This window comes from Corvus cornix, chromosome 1A (genome assembly GCF_000738735.6).
Source record: "Corvus cornix cornix isolate S_Up_H32 chromosome 1A, ASM73873v5, whole genome shotgun sequence".
NCBI classification, from domain to species: domain Eukaryota; kingdom Metazoa; phylum Chordata; class Aves; order Passeriformes; family Corvidae; genus Corvus; species Corvus cornix.
The window spans coordinates 47,571,652-47,592,539 of NC_047057.1; the positions used below are offsets into that span (position 1 = coordinate 47,571,652).

The 20,888-nt window shown below is 47.0% G+C and overlaps 1 protein-coding gene across 1 annotated transcript; it reads left to right on the forward strand.

The window, feature by feature from the left end:
- The first annotated feature begins 4,821 nt into the window (after positions 1–4,821).
- EMP1 (epithelial membrane protein 1) lies at positions 4,822–19,591 on the forward strand. Its single transcript, XM_010410699.3, has 5 exons — positions 4,822–5,000; positions 16,120–16,237; positions 16,941–17,043; positions 17,148–17,288; positions 17,904–19,591. Exons 2-5 carry the CDS (start codon positions 16,160–16,162, stop codon positions 18,065–18,067), a joined length of 486 nt encoding a protein of 161 aa, XP_010409001.1. The 5' UTR covers positions 4,822–5,000; positions 16,120–16,159; the 3' UTR covers positions 18,068–19,591.
- Positions 19,592–20,888: the final 1,297 nt, after the last annotated feature.

Genomic DNA, 20,888 nt, shown 5'->3' on the forward strand with positions numbered 1-20,888 from the left:
TGGAGAATACCATCAACCACCAACCCTTTGATGTGGAGTGGGAGAGGTTCTTGTGGGAAGTGACAGCTCAGATGGGTCTGCCAGAGCAGAGGTACCATTTGCACATTATAAGCAAATACCTTCAGCTGGGCTGTTTCCAATGGAAAAATGGAAGAGACTAAGATGGAGGTTAAAGAGATGGGGACTGCAGCTCCCCTGCTCTTATAAAAGCAGGAGAAGACCACCACATATCAGATGGCTCTCATCTCACCACACCTTCTTTTACATCAAAGCACAGAAAAAAAGTTAATTTTTCCAGGTTTGGGTCTCTGTTCCTAGCACCAGCCAGCTCATGCTGCTTCCTCCATGTGTTCAGAACCTCAGCCTGAGGATCCCGTTCATCCCATCCAACAGCACCCAGGAAGGCAAGGCACCTTTGGGCTATCCATCCCCCTGAGAACTAGTTCAAACCCCTCCACCAGTTACAAATGGATTGCCATGAACCCAATCCCACAGAATCTTCTGCAGCGACCACAGTGTGATTGTCAGACAGTCTGAGATGCAAGTCCACCCACTGCCCAGCAGAATCATACCTCCCTTCCTGACATAAGAGCAAAGTTATGGTCCTTTCCACATGGGAGGACAAAACTAAATCCCAATCACTATGCAACTATAGTAGGAACAACCTCCTTATCTCATGTCCATATTAAGTTTTTTATTCATGTTAAGAAACAAGGGAACTTTTGGGTCTTCCCAGATGTGATAAGTGAGATGTGCAGAATGTATTCTGTCATAGATCCCACTCATACTGCTACAGTCCTAGAGGGAACTATTCCAATTTTTACCTGTTAAAGCTTTGTGACAAAACATGCCTACACAAATGCTGTAAAACCAGGGCATTTTCTATTCAATACCTATCATGCACTTTCAAAAGATCAGTCAGTCTGGCAACCCTGAATGATTTTGGAAAAACTAGATGTAGATGTTTCTGTAGGTTTTGTTCATCATACAGTTTACCAGAGTACTTAGAACAGAGATCATCCCTGACAGAAAAAAAACCAAAACAAAACAAAAAACAACAAACCAAAAAAAACCAACCTAACCCAAAAACTAAACTGTGCACAGGAAGAGTTACATCTGCTCAGTGTTGACTGTAATCCACCCTTTTCTTGTACCATTGAGCTTGCAAAGCCAGCTGCCCTAAGTACTGGACATACAGCAGTCCTCAGAGGGACAGGAACATGACAAGACACACTAGAGAAATGACCAAAACCACAGAGGTGGGACTTCCAATATCCGCTTCCTCAAAACTGAGTGAAGCTATAAATAAGGGAACCACCGCCCTTTCCTCTCCAGTGGATGACTGCTCACATTTTAAGTCAGGCGTGACAAAACGCAGTTTAACACATAGCTGTGAGGTTTATCCTGTCTCTGCAAATTATTGTATCACATGGACAACCCCACAATATACACACAAACACATCAGTTGCGCCACTGCAGAGCAGTATGAAACTTGCTGGTTTCTATTTCTTTAAACCCACACACCAGCTGAGGCTCCACCCCGCCTTCTCCATGTCATGACAAGTGTAGAAGTAGTGAACATCACGGACTGTATCACTTCCATTTGTCCTGCAACCAGCCAGCAAGACGATGCACAGAATAAATAGCACATACAAGAGAGAGGAACTCTTTAGGTAGAAAGACATGCTATTTAGATTCAGGGGGGCTTAATATGCAATATGTGTTTGCAGCTAGTTAGCCAGAAAAGCACATCCAAATAGCATATAGTTAAACTCCTGTTGAAAGCATCCCAGAGAGCATGGGAACTCAGCTACAGAACTTTCCCAAGCATAAATTCTCGCATCTGCAAAGAGTGCAGAGAGACCATGTATGGCCTATTTCTTCTGGCACCCCCGGTCTCTAAAAACAATCTGTTCTAGATGCTTCCAGCCAAGCCTGACCATGCCTCCCTCACTCCTAACTCCACACCCCATTTCCCATTCATATCGTCCATTCCTCCTTTGATCTGGGCTTGTAAAGGCTTAATGCTTTTCTTATCTAATGTCGCTGCGGACACCTTTAATGCCAAAGGCTACTGTTCACTGACAGTAGTAATGCCTAAAAATGTGGGACATGGCAAAACAAGCAGAGTTACAGCAGCTGCAAGCTGCTCATTTGGGAAGAACTTCAGCAAAGGCACGACACACATGGGAAATCTTCACCCTCTCATTGCCCGTGAAAATGCTAATCCAGATTCTCACAGCTTAATTTCTCATGGCTTTGACCTGAGCACCTCCAATTAACAGACTGCAGGCATTCAGAAAAGCCTGTGAAATGAGTGATGCTTACGTCAAGGGACACCATGAAGTATGGCATGGGGATCTTGGGCAATTCAACCTTAGTGTGTCAAACCTGCAGAATGCTTAAGACTTTTGATCTCATGCTGACACTTTTCATGTCGTGGGCTTTCTATTGCAAACTGCCTTGTGGAAACCACACAGCATAAAGGGAGAAATTGCTGCAGGCATACAGAAAGACCAGTCTCTTCTCTGGATGAGTGGATAGAGCTGGTTGTCCATCACACACACATAAAGACTTACTGGGCTAACCCTTCATCCACAGGAACAGCTACAGAAAACATGATAAATCTTATCAACTTGAAACTTTCTCCTTCCTTAAGCTATTGGTAGGATATTCTCTCACTTCTACCCTTTCTCTGTATCCAGATGAAAGGTGGAAGTATCTCAATGAGATACCAATCTGCTCAGTGGAAGCTGAACTCTCCCCTAACCTCATTTTACCTTGGCATGATGGGGATACCCTCTCTTCCTTAAACCATCCTCTTGTCGACGTGCAGCATTGCAGCATTGCTCCCAAACAGGAGCATCTATCCATACTCTTGTTCACTTGGCACGTGCTGTTACCCCCTCTCACACCTGGCTTGACAGGTCTAGCAACAGGGTTGAAGCCAATGGTTGGCAGGGTAACAATGCTTCTCCAGGGCCACGGTCACAGCCTGTGTGGCCTGTCCGGTTACTCTTCTCTCTGCTGGCTGGGCACCAGCACTTCCAGATGGAGAGTTCAGAAGCAATGCTCCTGCAGGGAAGCTGATGCTGATGCTGCAGAACACCTCTGCCTCCCTGTGAAGCCTCTGATATTGGCCTGCCACAGCCTCCCAGGCTAGAGAGCAGTTTGTACAAAACTACCTTGCTCTCTCTGGACAAATAATGCTTTGTCAGCCACTGCTCACTTCATATCCAGCCTCTTAGGGGGCTCCACTGTTGTTGCCCCATGTGAGTGGCTTTTTGATGCAAGTGTTTTGTCTGCTGGGTCCCAGATAAGCAGTTCTGTGATTGCAAGCAGCTGTTCCCTGGCAGTTGGGCAGTCACTTGTGAACAGGTCTGGGGCAGAGGATACTTCACCACAGCTGAACTCTGGTCCCCAGAGCTTGCTTTGAGATCCAGCACTCTATTGTACTCTTTCGTATGGAGCTGAGCATCCCTCACTCCAATAAACTCTGCCACGGGAACAGAGCAGGAGAAACGGATGGTGCAGCTAAATGCAAATGCCAGCTTCTTCTGCAGGGTAAGCAAATAAACTTTTCCTGAATATTGTATTCATATATATCAACAAGAAGCACATTCTAATTCATAGGCATTAAACACAGTTAGGCTTATTTTATCCCTGAGGAAAAAAGACTGTCTTTATTTTCCATCAGTGGAAAAATTCCCACAGAATTGTCTTTGCCCACCATATGTGTCATCTTTGCTGCTGTTTTATCCATAGCTCTTTTTTTAAGCAGGTTGCTATAGTCTAAAATTAGACCAGACACATATCAATAACACCAGACAGAAGGAATAATCTGAAAAACAGCAAGATCTTTTAATCTGTGTAGATTTCAAAGAGAACCAGCTTCGTTTTTCAAATAAAGGCAATCCAATGCCATCCTCAGTAAAGTGGGAAAGGCCTTTGCCAGGTATTTTGTCAGTATCTGCTTATATCTTGCTGGGCGTCTGCAAAGGCAGGGTTGATTCCTTGCAGTAGCAGACCACCAACTCTATTGCAATATGGATCACATTTTAACATGGGTGCTTTCTGAAAAACTTCTTCCCCTTTCACTCACATTTCAAGCACATCCCTATTCAATCTTGCCTGTAGCATCTAGGAGACAACTCCACCAGCCAATTCTCAGCAAATGTAAAGAATCTATTTTTAGAAGTCTTTAAGATGGCAAGAAATGCTGACCTCAGAAAACTGTGAATAACAAGCTCCTTATTTCTTCTTCCCTGCCTGCTCTCTCTCTATGGAAGCAAACCACCACCATCTGGCAAAATTGCTCCGGAGTCACTGCCAGGCCAGAGCTGCATTTTGAGCATCTCTGTTCCTTGATATATTCCCAAAAGTCTTGTCCATGCCAACCTCACAGGTCCGATTTGAATTCCCCCGTGCTGTCAGCCTCAGCGACTTCTCTCCATGCAGCACAGGGAGGGGATGCGGTGACTCACCCAGCCTCGGGATCCCCCCTGCCAACCCACTGTTTGTTTGAGTGATTGTATTGTCGAAGTCCTGTTGCCACATTTGTAACTACACAATTTTTTTTTTTATGACAACCAAAGTTCAGTTTTATAAACAGATGCTGTTGTGGGCCTCTCTTACTCAGCTGGAGCAGCGTCAGTCGTTTTTCCAGGCTGCGGTCTCTGTGCTGCACACTGAGTCAGACACAGCCCTGCAGATTTTTTTTGAATCGCTGGTTTCGTCCCAGAGACTCTTGACACCCTGCCAACAAAACAGGGCGTAGCTCATTAATTTCTTTTTTTTTTTCTTCTCTTTAAAGGCAGTCTGATTCATAGTAACTCCTTTAAAACAGAGTGGAAAGACACCACCCTCCCACACCACCGGAGGAAACTTAAACCACCACCAGGTCACTCCCCTTCACTCCAGCCCTGCACTCCAGGACATCGGCACTGCAGCCCAGCACGCTCCTTCTTCCACAGGTGCCAGCACCGGTCCCAGCCCACACGGTAAGAGCTGTTCTTGAAAATCCTCACAAAGTTTTCTCCCTCAGTGGCTGCTCCCTCTGCTAGCAGCACCAGTCTGCCTTTCTCCTCTGCTCCTTCTCTTCATCTTGGCACTCGAGCTGGCTATGGCACGCACCTTAATTTTCATCTTTTGCTTTGAAATCCAGCTGCGTTCCAGGGCAAAGGGGCGCTGCAAGGCACCCTGGTTGCAGTCTTGGAGCGCTGGCAGCAGCAATGTTATTTTCACCTCCAGGACACGTGCAGTCAGGGCACAGGCACAGGGTGCCCAACCTGGGCCAGCTCACACTCAGGAGCTGCTGTGGGCTTTTGGAGTAGCATTGTTGACAAGTGTGGAAAAATGCCTGCTTGGAATTAGGGCTGCTGGCTCGGTTTTTCTGGCACTCAGATATTTCTGCTTGTCTCTCTCCCCTCCATAATTAGTTTGCCAAGCTGTAATTTAAAACAATAGCAATCATTCCAAGTGAAGACTGAGAGGCCCCAAGGGTGCAGACTCTGGGGTACAGTGGAGACAATCTCCCTTTTTCTGGGAGCTCTGGCTCCTGAGGCTGAAGGCAAGCCCCAGCTCTTGAGCAAAGCCATGTGAAGGGTAGAAATGCGTGCTACGCCTTCCTTGGCAGCACAGCCACTGGAGTGGGGAGCACTGCGAGGAGAAGTGGGGGAGCGGGTGGAATTGCTAGGAGCACCACAATCTGCTGTTAGGGTGTGTCGAGGAGGTAGAGACACTGATGGGAAGTGTAGGACTGCAGAGACTGGCAATTTTCCCTCTTCACCTGCCTTTTTCCATGCAACCGTCCCCTCTTTCTTTTCCTCCTCTTCTTCACCAGTTCTCTTATTTCATCTGTCTGCTATGGTTTGCATCCTGTGGTCAAATCTGAACTATTTCTGAGGTCTGAGAAAGGGAGTGCAGCAAAGCCAGTTTGTTGGCACCACACTTGGGTTCCTGTTGCAGGAACTCAGCCCGCCCCTGCACAGTTTCAAGGGTTTGAAAGAGACTGAACAGTATTTAGCCCAATACGGGCAGGAATGGGTGGGGCTCAGGCTGGAGCTGTGGATAGTTACTGTATGAATGAAGCAGAAGCTGAGCTGACTGTAACTTTGTGGAAAATGATGGATTTTGTGAATTTTGAAGTCCCCTCTGGCCCTGTTGCTTGTGGCTCAGTCACACAGTGGTGCCCCCTGACTGAGAAATAAATGTGTTGGAGTGGTGGGGAAACTGAGGCAGCGAGTGTTTCCAGGGCAGTCAGAAACTAGAATGGGAAGAAAGCATTTTTGGAAGTTGTCATTTAAGAATTAAATCATTTTGGTATTAAAAAAAAATGCTGTGGCCACAGAACAACTTTCACTCTGAAGCTTTGAATTCCTCAAGGCACCTCTGAGAGCAGATTTGCCCGGGAACTGCCCACTTGACATTTCTGGATGTAGTGGGATTCTTTTCTGAGCAAACACTCAAGGGAGCTGGGCATGAAGAGTGTTAAAACTTGGAGCCCATTAGCTACTGTTCCTATGATAACAGGGGTTTAGGACAGCCGAATGCCTCCACCCAGTGCACCTGGGGACTGTGAGCACTGGGAGAGGTGAGCCCTTAAAGGCAGCTTATTTCTGTTTGCTGCCTTGGGGATTAGCATCGGGAAAGGATCAAAACGGAGGTGCCTTACTAACACTGCAGTGCCTGGAAGCACACCCTGAAGTGCAGAGCCTTCATGCGAGGCCCTGCACACCCACCCAAGGAATTCCTGTCAGCAGGCTTCTGTGGAAGCTCCCCCAGCTATGACTAAACATCCAGACACGTCACACGCGGTCTGAGCCATTCATCCTGGCTACCCCTGTGTGAGAGCAGGGATCTCCAGTGGGCACATGCCATCCCGAGGGAGACAGCTGACAGCTATGGAGTCGAGCCACACCCAAGGACACATTAATGGAGAAGTGACTTGGGATCTTGCGGGGAAGCACCAAGTTTTGGAGTGGGTGCCTCAGCTGCTAGTGCTCCCCCAGTGAGACCCTGCTGAGGACAGAGAGCCCTGGGCTTGGTAAACTGGCCCTTCTGGCCAAGCTGGTGGTCTTTCAATTTTGCAGTGTGGGAGCGATGCAAGTGCATGCAGGAATTGCTGTTTGGTGGTCTGGGGTGGAGCAGAGATTGTATTTTGAAACAGTTCTGGGAGATTTGCTGATAATATCCAGCATGTTTTTTGGTAAAAGACCCACCTCAGGGCCTTTTTTATAATGAGACTGGGGAGATTTGCTGCAAGCACTAATCCGTCTCTCTATCTGTCACTCTCCCAACCGCAAGGCTCGCTCATGGCACTCAGCCTGTGCCTGCTTCTGTTTCCTCAGAGCAAGCAAAAGCAGGAGGGAGCCTGCTGCCATAGCCTTGCCCGCTCCCATGGGGTTCACGGGCCTCATAATCCCCAGGTGGCTGCTGGGACACCCCTCCCATGGCATGTTTCCCCTTGCTCATCCCCCAGGTCACTTAGTGCTGCCTTTGCTAAGTGCTGCATGGATGGCAAAGGATGAGGCACCTGATGCTGGGCTGAAATTTGCCCTCAGTGCAAAATTTGCTCAAATGCCCGATAAGGCAAGAAATAGCCCTACTAGACCCCTTTGATGTAAACAGGTTCCTGTGCCTGGTACCTTTCAATAGGGAAGTGACAGCACTGTCACCCAGCACAACATAAGGCAGGCTGCAGAGCATGGCACTCCTAATTTCTTTCCTTCCTTCTGCTTTCCTACAAAAAAAGTAATGAGATAAAACTAAAATATGAGATTTATTTACCCTTCCTTCAAGACAGGGAGAATTAAGAGGCCTGGAGCTGCTCTTTTACTCCTCTAAAAGGGAGGGCAAGGAAGGGGATTTCCAATCTTCACATCTGAAGATGGATGCTTAATACTTCATTGGTCTTTTCTGCTGAGGCAAAGCAGCATTCACAGAAAAGGAGGCTCTTCTCCATGGCCCTGCCAGGATTGATAACTAACTCATAGCCGCAGTGCTGTAACAGTGGCAGTGAACAAACACACTGAAGCACATCTCAATTATGCCTGTACTAATCCTCTGTCAGGGCCAGTCCACACCCAATCATCCCACAGCATGACACAGGGTCTAGCAGCAGTTCCCCATATAAACTGCCCAGAGGGGAATCTGGAGTGCCTCTTAAGCTGCTCCCTGCCATTGCACTGTGGGGAGAGCAGCAAAGCAGCACATCTCGGGGCTGCCATCTGGAGTGTGATTTCTTCAAACCCTGCTGGGAGAGCTTTGGAAAGTACCTCCTTAGCTAGAACAGCTTGACAATGAACAAAGGAAACTCTGGCCAAGTTTGCAGCTTCACGCACCCTGCTCCTTCTGAACCGTTTTCAGGGAGTATATGGAAGCTGCTCTCTTGGTAAGACCAAATATAGCCCATGCCTTGTCATAGAAGGGAGGGACAGGCTAGGACAACTCAGCTCCAGAATGCACATTGCCCGAGGGAGTGACAAGTTTGCCAAGATCATAATTAAGATCTATCCCCTTTACCCTGTGAAAACCAGTCTGTAGCAGAGGCATGGGGAGACACCCATGACGAGAGCCCAGGGACAGATCTGGGCTAGGTCATCCCCAGTCCTGTAGAGAAGTGCACTGAACTCTGAGCCCTGGAGTGGCTGACACAGGTGAACAGTGACTCATGCTGAAGGCTTAGCTCTTGTGATGTGGGGCCACCTGGCAATGTGTTTGTATTTGAGGAAATCCAGGGTGAGGACCTTTGTTGTCCTTTTGCCCTCGAAGGGCAGGGTCTGCTCAATGAGGGGAGTTGTGAAAGCAACCACCATGACTGGGTCCATTGTCCACATTCTTCTCATTCCAGAGAGATACCTTCCCTGTATTGGCTCCAGCAAGCCTCTGGGAAGGATAGTGAGAGTCACGGGAGCAAGAGGGGAGAGCTACAAAATGCTCAGAGCTGGGAGCAGGCTGGTCAGAGGATTGCTGAAGACCAGCTCCAGGAATGTGGACCACTGCTGAAGGAAAGCTGGGCACATCCACTGGCTGTGACAGTTTAGGCGGCCGAGCCAACCTGCCGGCTAGCTGGCCTCCAGTGGCCGCAACTCGGCCAGCATGGTGTGCCCTCAGCAGGGCAGTTCCTGATGTCTCAAAAGCCACATGTAACATGAACTAGCTTATACTGTTCTGCCAGCCCGTACTGGTCACAGGTGTAAGGAGCCCTCTGAAAGCCAGCTGAGGTATTTTACATCACGACCACCTTTATCCCACCCTGCACAGAGCACTGACCAGCTCCAGGCTGCACAGCATCCTCCTGTGTCTGCTTTATACACACGTTCCCCCCAGTTCATCAGTTGTGCACTTAGGTTGAAAGAAGGAGCTTTCACACAATTTTGCATTTTAATCCCGCGCAGTCTTTTCCAAGCTGGCTTGCTGGAGCAAAGGCACCCCAAAAGCAAACTGACCCAAAAGCTCAGACTCTTTAGATGCCTGAGTCACACTGCCCTCAGTGTCTCATAGGCTGTACTGTCATGTTCAGAGGTTTTGCAGTTTTGAGAGACAGACACACTATAAGATACAACTTCTTTTTCAGAGTTACACTCCCTTGGGGAAAAAATAAGGAATAGCTAGACAAAACTGTCTATGTAAATCACAGGATTGCAGTTTTAATCCAAGAATGCAACCAAAAGCACAGCTGATGTGGGCTTCACAGACCTTCAACCTCTATCTAAAGGCTGTTGCAAAGAGGAAAAGCAGGTAGTCCTGCCAGCAGTGAGCTGTTTGCCTTTGCTCATACCGCACTGTAACCTGAGCTTTCCTGTCAGAGCTGTCAGATGGTTTCTCCCACGTGGGCACTGCCAGTGTCACACAGATAGATCCGTGCACCCATAAAGAAGCCATGCACACACACAGACACACACACACAGAGTTCACAGGGAACCCACAGATGCACACTCCCATTCATAGAGGGAGCCACACAGAGCTGCAGATGCACACCCCTACACACAACACGTCAACGCCCAGACTGTCAGTCCTCCCACAAATGTTCCTCGTGTATCTCGGAATCTTGTTGGAAGTCCTGCCAGCAACTCCGGTGTCTAATTAACCCACCCAGGGACCACCCAGCGCTCTAAGGGGTGAGGGCGCTCTGCATCGCACCTCTGGAGGTGCAGAGGAACACTTCTGTGCTTCCATTAGCTCTGGGGTCCCTTCCCCACCCCTCCCTCTTACTAGCTGCCCGTCAGTCCCAGCCCTTCCTTGGCATGCCTAGTGTGAGGAGTGACAGTGTTTTCCTCCAGCAGCGGATGCTGGCTGCGTGCCAGGCCCCGGGCAGCTGTCTCTTCCCCTTCCGACTACCAAGCGAGCATTGGAGTTTCAGTTGATGTTGTCACATGGCTGAGCGCTTGAGGGTGGTTTCTTCTGGAGAAAATGCCAATTTCTCACTGTCTGCCCTAGGAGCTCTGATATTTCCCCACTCTCATATGAATCATGAGCATGAGAGCTGGAAAACCCTTATGTCTCATCTTTTGTGACTCCCCTCTGCATCTCTCAGTGAGTGGAGGTTCATCACCAAGGGTGAATTCTTGAGGAATTTGTCAGATCCCATAAGAAATTTTTCACATGGTGGTGCTTCACCACTCCCTTGGGAAGGCAAATTCCACTGATCTCTTGGAGACCACTCCACCAGGAAATGCTTCACAAGAACCAGACAAAATCTTCCATTTACTTAAGCTTATTTTCAGCTGTAGCCCCTCAGGCTGGTCTACATTTTCCTTTTGGTTGGCATTAATCTGCTGGTTTTACAACCTTGCTGTACCCCATGTGGTCATCACAGCCACTACCCACATGTACGTGAAATCTCACTGCCGTAAACCAGAGGCTCCAAAGGTCTCCATGTGCCCACACACACCTCCTGCCCAACCCTTCTCCCACACATGTGAAATCTCTTTCCAGAGGCACCAGCCTACTCATCCACGTGTCTATAAAAAGCATCTGACTTGTAAATTGAGTCAGGCTGGTCTGTCAAAACCAGGTTGTCAACAGCAGTGCTGACATACAGTAGTACGTAAAAGTCTGGAGTCAGCAAAGACTCGGGATTCATCTGGATCTGAAGCAAGAGACAGAGCAAAGGGTGAAAGCAAAAAGATTCTTCCCTGTTGTTGTTTAAAGTTGTCATGAGCTTTCTAGTAACAGTCTGACATGTCCAATGTCATCATGTCACCAAAATATCAGAGAGACCTTCCCATCTTTGCATCCTGCCAGATGACTCTGGGCACAATGAGGACTGATGCTCATAGTGCACACAAGGTGTGCAGTTGTAGCAGGTCTAAGATGCAGTGATGGCCTCAGCTCAGTCAAAAGGCAGATGTACAAATTCTGCAGAAGGTTTCATCCCACACTGAGGTTTCCCTTACTGGTAGCAGCATGGCAGCATTGCTGTTTGTGGGTTGGCTTTGCAGTGAGGAATGCACTGGTAACAGAGGTGGAAGTTTGTGGCTGTCTCAAACAATACCAAACAGTTTTTACTTCCTGTCCATTACTCTCCAATTTTCTCCTTCCTTTCCAAGAGGCCTTGGCCCTGATTTGAACCACCAGTATTCCTGGTGTGACTCTGTGCCCCCTCAGACAGTGGCCAAGTTCATGTGCTTTCTCTAAATATTGGACCTCCTATTGTCCCCATCAGAGACAGCCTACTGGGAGAGACAGACCACTGATCTGACTTGCTACTGCCTTCCTTATATTCTGTAGTGGCAGCTGGAAAAGGCAGAATTTCTTTCATGTTAGTTGCTTTCAATCTATGGAGATTTTTGTTGACATTCTAACCAAAAGCATTTGTTTTTTCCCCAAAAGGCCATCTTTCCATTGTTGAGAAACCTAATGTATCAAAGTAAAGGGCCTTCAGCTGACAAACTCCGTTTTAAAGGAGTCAGAGGTCACCAGCGTGCACAGGCAGTGCAATTTAGATGTCCTCTGCTCCCTGGACACTCTAGGGAGCTACAGGCTATTGGCTGGGTTCTCACCTCAGCTGGCATCTCTCACAGTACACCTCACCAACTGAGCCTGGGAGAGGCAGTCCCAAGCAGGGACCTCAGGTCAGAGAGGAAGATGGAAATGGAAGTCAGATGAGCTACATCCATTAAGGAATGCTTGAGGTCTGAAATATTTCAAATTTAGTTGCGAGTGCCCTGATTTTTCACCCGAAACAACCCCGTAATTCCTGCAGAAACGTCCCGTACACTCACCCTCTAGTCCTTTCACTGCAATGCACTTACTGTCAGAAGCAAAGCACCTCTACCTAATCTGGCTTACCCTCTTGAGTAACTCACTCCCCATGTTTGAGAAACTATACCATTGGCCTTTATCATATCTCCAAGTGGCACTTCACATTCCATCCTGATCCTTTGCTAAGAAGCAAACCAGGGGCAAGGACTCACTTCTCCATATTGCCCTCCAGACAGAAGGATCCAAACCCTTAAGTAGACAGAGGGGTGATACGGGTGGCAACAATCTGCCTGCTTGAGAAGACTTTGTCTTAGTTTTTAATAGATATTTCCAGCCTGCTTGAACTTGAACTGGGGTGCAGCAGGGCTGTGTGTTGTTCCCCAGTATGTGTACTCTTGCACGGTCAGAGAAATAGTCTCTACACAGCTAAGAGTCTGTCATGCTTATCTGCAGGTTCTTTTGTACTGAAGGCTTCTGTGGTGATTCTTATTCGTGCTTACTGTTGGTGTGGCTTGTTATTTCTCTTCATCCATCACCCCATGAAAAGGAAAGTCAGTCCACTGTTATCAGCACAAGATCTTCTCTTGACTCATGCAGGCTGTTCAGCAGGTGCATGACCTTCACTTCCCCACCAGCCTGCCCTACCTCAGTAGTCCTTCTACTGTTATGTCTCATTCCTTTTTTTCTTGGTTTAGTTGGGGTCTCTCCTCTGAAAGATGCTTGGGGAAGACTCACAAATTGTTCACTTGACTGGTTCTTGAGAAGCAGTCCTGAAACTGACAGTGTCCTGAGCACTTTATCTTTCAGGGTTAAATTATTGTGGGGTTTGAGAGCTTTGGGGTGAGTCAGTGGAAAAAACTGGCAGCTCTAGGAAGGCTAAGACTGACTCATAGCCCAAGAAGAGCCTGAGGAACTCCAAATGCAGCTGCAGTTTAGGTACGGGAATGGAAGAAAAGGCATTTGCATGCAATTCTGTCCTATTGCTCCAGCAATGCGACCCCACCCTGTAGTGGAGAACGATGTCTCACACTTAACAAATGGAAATGGTATCCTGTCAGTCCCCAGTGCTCTGCCAGTTTCTCTATCTAATGGGAGGAAAAGTCCACGCCATAGCATCAGAGACAGAAGTGAATCTATTTCAGTGCCATTCGTTCACCCACGGCTCCTCTGGGATTGTTCTCTCGTGTTTTATTTAACAGGCAAGAGAGAGACGAAGAAAGGGGAAAGCAAATGAATACAGAGGGAGGCTTGTGCTTTAACTCACAAAGAATCAAAACTAAGCTGTGAGCACATATCCCCTGGGGGAGTTTGCATTTGATAGCGTGTGTGTTCAGGGAGAGGTGCTGACGTTCTCAGGAAGTAGGTGCACTGAGAGCACCTGAACTAACACTGCTCTCCTGCAGTGCTAGAACAGGCAGAAAAAGCAAAGGGAATAAAGGATTTCTGTTTTTTCTTAGAGTATTGGTCAAAGTCTTGGGTGTGGGGTCATGGTTTTGGGGTTTTTTTTTTACATTGTAAAGTAACATTTATCCCTCATTTTCATTTCTGAATGCAAACAAAAAATGCATTTAAAAGGACTGTTCCAGTCCTTTAGGATGTCATGAAAGTAGGTTTTTACTCTTTCAAGTAGAAAACTTTGTTTGAAGGTCCTCAAAAATAATAAGGAAAAGAAAAGCGCTGAATGAGATTTTAAAGAGGCCATGGAAAAATACATCCATCTAAGAAAGAAGAAAGTTTAGCCACTGTTCAGTAAAGGCAAATTTCAGAGCAGGCAAATTTGTCAGAGTTTGGTTTATGCATGCCAGTACCCTGTAGTGTCAAGAGCACTTGTTACAGTTTGTGTAAGAACCAAGGTAATCAGGAAAAAGAACGAGAAGTAGTCAAAGGGACAGGAAGATTTTGAGTCAAGAGTTTGCTGCAGATATGTCACTTAGTCATGGCAACAGTTTGAGGCGCAGTGTTAATATCGGTATCAGTTGCCATCCAGCATTTTGAAATCCTCGTTCCTTTTACAGTCAATGGAAAGAAGGGGTTTAACTCTTAGGTCAGGTATGTTCATGTGGTAGCCTGAACATACTGTTGAGAACCTGGATTTTAGCAGTGCTGAACTCATAAATGACTGTCACTACAGTCAGAGGTAAAGTCCTAAGAAGGCTGTTCTTTCTCCAAGATCATCACTAAGGGAGGTACTTTGACAAGAGAGGTCACAGTGACCAGACCATCCAGCCAAATCAAGCTCTAGAGCATGAGGAGTTTGCTAGGACACCCCAAAGCAGACAAGCAAGCCTGGCCCACATTCAGCAAGCCAGGGCTTAACATCTCCAGAGAGTTCTCCAGGTGAAGGAAACCTCACAGCAGATAAGTTTTGCTGAGGAGATAGGACTAGTCACCAAACCTAATCTGTCTTACTGAGGAGTAGCCTTGTTTGGGTGGGAGCAGTGACCCAACAGAGCTGGTTCCTTGAGGTCCTGAACTCAAGGAATTCCTCCTGGTCACTAGCTAATGCTGAACTGGTCAAAGTGCCACTGATGGAGAAGCCTGCCTACCCATTGTGGTTTGGGAAACTGTACACAAAGCAGTGCCAGGAACAGCTGCAGCATTTTACAGGAATACACTCCCACTCATGGCTGCAGTGAGAGGAAAGACAGTAGTGGAGAAGGTGGAGTCATCAAGTAAAAAAAGACGCATGAATGGGACTTTACAAAGCCTTTTGTCACAGTTTGTGTGAAAGACATCATAAAGTATAATTGTGTTGTTTCAGGACAATGTTACCACACCCTGTACAAATGGTGACAGCATCAGACCTTACCTGAGTCACCTGGACCAAAATAACTTGACAGCTAACATTAATCACATGCTTGACACTGCTCTTCAGTACCAGCACTACCCAGGGAAAGAGCAACAGAGCCCTCTCAAACTTTCTAGGAAGTTTACAGGCCACAGAGTGGACTCAGTAAATGCTTTTGCCTGAAATATACTCACTTGATTTGTGAGCATTGTCTGCATTCATTCTCACAGCTTAGATTTGTTCATTGTATTTCATGTTTTCACGTGAGAAGCCATCAGTCTTGACAAACAGTGTCATGTGAGCTTTCTAAAGCACATTCCCCTCCCTTTCCAATCACATGTTCATCAGTGACAGGAAATCTTACAAAAAGTAAAAGTTTGCAGGGTACAGAGGCAAAAATACCCAAAACAAACCAAAGAGGAATTTGCATTACAAGAGAATCCTATTGCAGTAATAAAGTGACCTGTGTGCTTCAAGTTTTAAAAGGGAAACAGGCAGTTTTCATTGCAAACCTGGGCATCTTCCTCAGCTCCAGAAAACCTCCTGGTGTTTCTGTTCTGGTTACTCTCCTCTTCACTTAAAGGAGTGGTCTACTGAGTAGTGGCCACCCCTCTGGCTCACTCTCCACCACTATTCAACAGCTGATGCACCAAGGAACATGCAGTCCCCCATTCCATACCACCTGTCAGTGACCCAGACCAGTTGGAAGAGGCTGAGACACCAGAGAACAGGAAGAGAAAAATCTTTCCTGACCTCTGTGAATCCCATGGGCAAAAACTCCTATTCCTTGAATGTAGGCCTGGAGTATGGCATTTTTACTTTACATTAACGCACATCAATTTAAGCAACCTGTCTATATATTCAGGCTATTTTTAAAATTCCCCCAAGTTATCTACCCATGCTCTACATCTCCTCCCAAATTGGTTCCTTAATCTTCAGACTCAATTTAACCTCTTGAGCAGATGCTGACAAAGTTTTTATTGGCTTTATTTTGGTGATTCCCCATTTCCAGAGTGGACTTAAGATCAACTTGGGTTTTTGCATGTAAATAAAACTTATGGTAATGCTGTTCTTTGACTCAGCCCTTCCCTTCACACCCTCCCTCTGTTCTTGTTCTCCCTCAGAGCTCTCTGTATCAGTGACAGCACCTAGAAGAGACCCAAGATGTTGGTGCTACTGGCTGGTATCTTTGTGGTTCACATCGCCACTGTCATCATGCTCTTTGTCTCCACCATTGCCAATGTAAGTAGACTGCCCTGGACAAGACATGGCTTTCACCTTCCACAGCAGCAGCCAGCCTTAGATAAGGCTGGCAGGTGGACCAGGGGGTGGGTGCTCAGGTGAGGGTGAGGAACATCCACTCGCGGGGATGGAGAGAAATGAAACTGTGGTGGGTGTGCTCAGGGAGCGGGAAGGCAGCCGGGGTGGTACAGGAGGCAGCCTCTGTCTGTCACCTCCCCGGAGCCCCGAGCCAGCAGCACCTCAGCACCCTTCACCAGGGAGAGTGCAAGTCGTGGCCGGGGAGCTCAGCAGCGCCAGCCCAAGGGGCGCGGCGGGGCCGCCGGGGAAATCTGGGCCGAGGGGGACCCCTGGTGGCGCTGCCGGGGTCCCCGCGCCCCCCGCCCGCCGTGGGAGCGGATTTTGGGCTCCCCTCGCACCCACCTGGCCAGCCGTGCCCCCCCGCCACCTTGTACAGGAAGAGGGTCAGGATGACCTGGGAGATTTCTCCACGACGATTGGGACAGACTTCACGGTGATTTCCCCGGACCAAATGACTCCTGGCACTGGAAGCCAGTGCATATCCCACCAGTCCAGCTGCTCATCGCGGCCAACTCGTGCTGACATTTTCGGGCAGTTGGGCTACTCGTGCTCACTTTATGGTTTAGTCTGACAGAAGAGCGAAGAAGCTTTCCTGCCCCTTGACAACCGTTCTACCCTATTTCAGGTTTGGATGGTGGGTTCTTACAGCTCTGGAACGATCTCAACAGGACTCTGGCTGCTGTGCAACAAGACCTGCACTCAGCTGCCAGTTAGCAGTCAAAATGAGGGTAAGTTACATCCGCGTTTTCGTAATGGTGAATCACAGGACGTTGATGAGCACTGCCAAGACTGAGTCCTGACCTTCTCCAATCTATTCTCTGTGTTTTGACAGCTTCCCTCAAAGCTGTGCAAGCCTTTATGATCCTCTCGATCATTTTCTCCGTTGTGGCGCTCATCCTGTTCATTATCCAGCTGTTCACCCTGGAAAAAGGCAAACGTTTCTACATGACCGGAGCCGTCATGCTGGTTTGCTGTGAGTATGCACGTGCACGCCCTGCCACGGCTCCGAGTGCATCCCACTGCCTCTGCGAACGCAAGCAGCCACACATTTGCCACACACGGTCACCAGGGGAGGTTGTCAGCCAGCTAAATGTTTCCAGTGGCCCAATTTTTGTTACAAAACAAAGGACTGGGGAATTGGAAAGTGTTGGGTTGGGATATTTTTTGCTGTATATAATGAAAGTATTTCCAGATTTTCATTAGGAAATCCCAGTGAGTTTTGCAAAATACCTTTGAAAGACAACAAAAAGGATTCAAGTGTTTTGGGGGAGCAGGGGAATAAACAGTTAGACAGCTACTGCACATGGGATTCAACACGTAGCACCAAACTGTCATCAGATCTTATTACTGATTTCCTCCTAACAAAGGTTTATTCCTCTTGGCACCCACTAAACAAGCCCCAAGTGTCTTATGTCATCACAGCTGCAAAAGAAATCCTCCACAAATAAGCCTAATGGGCAGCAGTTCCTCTCTCATATGGCACAAGACATGCATTGCAATCTCAGGGGACAACAGTACTTCAGAAGTCTTGCGGCAATGCTGGTTTCTGTGCGTTTTCCAACTCTCTTTTCCCTCTTGCTTCCTACAGGGATGTGCATTCTGATTGCAGTCTCCATTTACACAGCTCGGTTCACAGGAACGATGGTGTACTTCACAAATGCTCACCATGGCTACTGCTTCATATTGGCCTGGATCTGCTTTTGCTTCAGTTTCATCATCGGCATTCTCTACCTTGTTCTTAGAAAAAAATAAGGCTGATGGGTGTCCAGGGGAGAGGGTTGGTTACTGGGAGTGGGGAAGAATTACTCTGCTGAGAGAATTGTTGGGCCAATAGAGAGAAACAGCCACCATCATCACCACTGCCACCACAGAAAAATCACTAACAAAGCTAGAATCTTCAGAAACTCCTTCACCAAAGAGAGGGAGAAACAACTCCTACTGATCTAGCACTTCTGGGGCTAGAAATCTGCAAGTGACCCAGACAGCTCTTCTCCTTTTCTGCAAAGTTGTGCCATACCTTCACAATGCTTCAAGCTCAGCAGTGATGATTAAAGGGCACCACAAAACTAAGGGCTATATCTTTTTCCCTTCCTACAGCCCTTCTCACTTACATTTGAGTGTGCCTTGTGGGTTGAGCATTGAGGATTATGACCCCTTTATTTGTCCATTGAAACAAATGGTATGGGCCTTTTGTTACATTTTTTTATATATATAAATATATATATGCACATAAGTTAACATGAAAGACATTAAATTGAGAGAAAAAACAATAGAAATCAGATTAATTTTGTGTTAAAATATCTACAAAAATAAGGCAGCACATTTTTTTGTTGTTCCATTTTCTATTTGATATTCCCATGACTGAATAAGATACAAGTAGGAATGGCAAACATACAGGCATGGATGTTGGAGAGAGAGAGAGAAAGTGTAGGGGTAAAGATATACAGGGTTTCCTAATTGCAGAGGATGCAGTTGCTCAGTGGTACACATGCAGAGAGGGAATCATCTGGATGTGTGTCTACACTAAAATAATCTTCTGTTCAACTCCAGAACACGTTAACAGCACTGCTACATCGCAGATCCTCACTGAGACAAGTCTTTATCTGTAGGCAGGGCTTTTTTCCCGCATCATCACCTGGTATATGATATTAATTGAGTGCCCCACCTCGTGACAAAGCTCATCTCAAAAGCAGATAATGGTTAGCAGAGGAAATTTATTCCCTAATGAGAGATTAGGAGAGATGAAGCAGGGCTTGTGAGTTTTGCTCTTTACTGCACAACCTTAGGCCAGCCACTTAACCTGGTGCTTTTCCATCTGCCAAATTTTTCCACAAAACTAGCTACCTCCCAGGGTTGCTGAGAGATTCTGAGTCCACTCTGTAATACAAGGTCCCCATGTGAAAGGCTGGCATAGGAAAGTTAGGCATTGATACTGCTGCAACCCACAAATTTCTGTTAGTTTGAAGAATCTCAGTCACAAGAGGCATTTGCAAGAGAGGTCAAAATTTCCTGTGACTCCATTTACAGCTAAAAGGTAGAGAGTATAAAAAACATGTTAGTGCAGATTGTGCATGGATGCTATTTACCTCTCTCTCTCTTTCTGTTACATTTTCTTCTTATGTAGACTTTATCAATTTGGTGGATATATTCTAGTACTGTATGTTGGTGTTTCATTAACAAATGTTATTTCATATATAGTCATTGTAAATATTTTGAAATGCATATTTTTAACTTCGTGGGTATAAAAATAAAATCTGATTCCCTTTATAATAAAGAGTTTTACTCTGTGGGTTTTTTTTTTTTCATTAGTGCTTCAGATATTTGTTAGCAGAAGTATTTGCTGTTCTCACTGAATCACAGCCCACCCCTTTAAGACAATGCAGAACTACCATGTTCTGTTGCATGCCAGTATATGAGATTTCCTGTTGTGGAGGGAAGGAGGAAGCAGAACAACTCTCAGAGCTCCTGTTTAAGGCTGCCTGCAAGCTCAGGCAGACAGTGTGAGCAGTGGTATCACTCAGTGTCAGCGCCAGGCTTTGTTTCACACCCAGGAAAGCTGGAAACATACTTTTTCACTCTGGCAGGATCTCATCTGTCCCAAAGCAAAATCACCAAGGTGTTTGTCTGGGTCTCACGAGTTGCTATAGTTGTTGCGTCTTCAGTGTTGTCTGGCCAAACACCTTTGCAGTTCTAGAGCTTGAGCAAAGAGTCCAAATCCCAGGACACCGGCAGATCTCAGGAAACTTGGGGCACAATCCTGTAAGCTGTGAGGTGAGGTAAGATCTAGCAAGAATCAGCTCTGTAGTAATTTTTTCTTTATCAATTAATCTACCTCTGAGAGAGTGCTAATTGAGGGTAGAACATAAATCTTTAGGAGCTGAAGTTTTACCAGAGGGGAGCCTCTTACAGCCATCAGGGTGTGGGAAGGGCTCACAGTGTGTTACGGGTGGACACTTGTCTTGGTCTCAGGAGGTTCCAGGAGTCATAAAATAATAGAATAGGCTGGAAGGAACCAATCAGGATCTTCGAGTCCAACTCCTGGCCCTGCACAGGCCATTCCGAGAATAACACTATGTGCCTGAGAGTACTGTCCAAATGCTTCTTGAACTTGGTGCTGTGAGCACTGCTTAATGCTGTGGCCACTGAATCCTCCTGGCACTCCTAGAAGTGCAGGGTAACCAAAGACCACTTGGCCACTGTGGACAAGGCTAACACTGACAGGTGAGCCATGAGCCACCCACCGAGGTGGGAATACTGAGGGAAGCTAGCCAGTGAGCCTTGCAGGAGCACACCCACTGCTAGGCTGGTATGTGTGTCCTGTTTCTAGCATGGTATGGGTGTGACAGTATGATACCTCACAGGATGACAAGGCAAGGCCAGCTTTGCTGGGATGACAAGGACAGGTCATAGGCAATGGTCTCAATTTTTGAACAGTGGTCTCCAACAGCATTTGTGTCACCACAAACTTGTCATTGATAGCTTAGAAAGGGTATGAAGGCTACTGGACACTCTGGGTAGCTTGGTTTGCCTGAAAATTCACTTGTGCTACTAAAGGATCAGTACCCTAATCTAC

What these genes read in the sequence shown, in the direction of transcription:
- EMP1 (XM_010410699.3), top strand. Translation starts at nt 16,160, where the DNA reads ATGTTGGTGCTACTGGCTGGTATCTTTGTGGTTCACATCGCCACTGTC. An exon ending in AGTTAGCAGTCAAAATGAGG is followed by an intron (nt 17,044 to 17,147) that starts GTAAGTTACATC and finishes GTGTTTTGACAG; the next exon opens with CTTCCCTCAAAGCTGTGCAA. An exon ending in AGCCGTCATGCTGGTTTGCT is followed by an intron (nt 17,289 to 17,903) that starts GTGAGTATGCAC and finishes TGCTTCCTACAG; the next exon opens with GGATGTGCATTCTGATTGCA.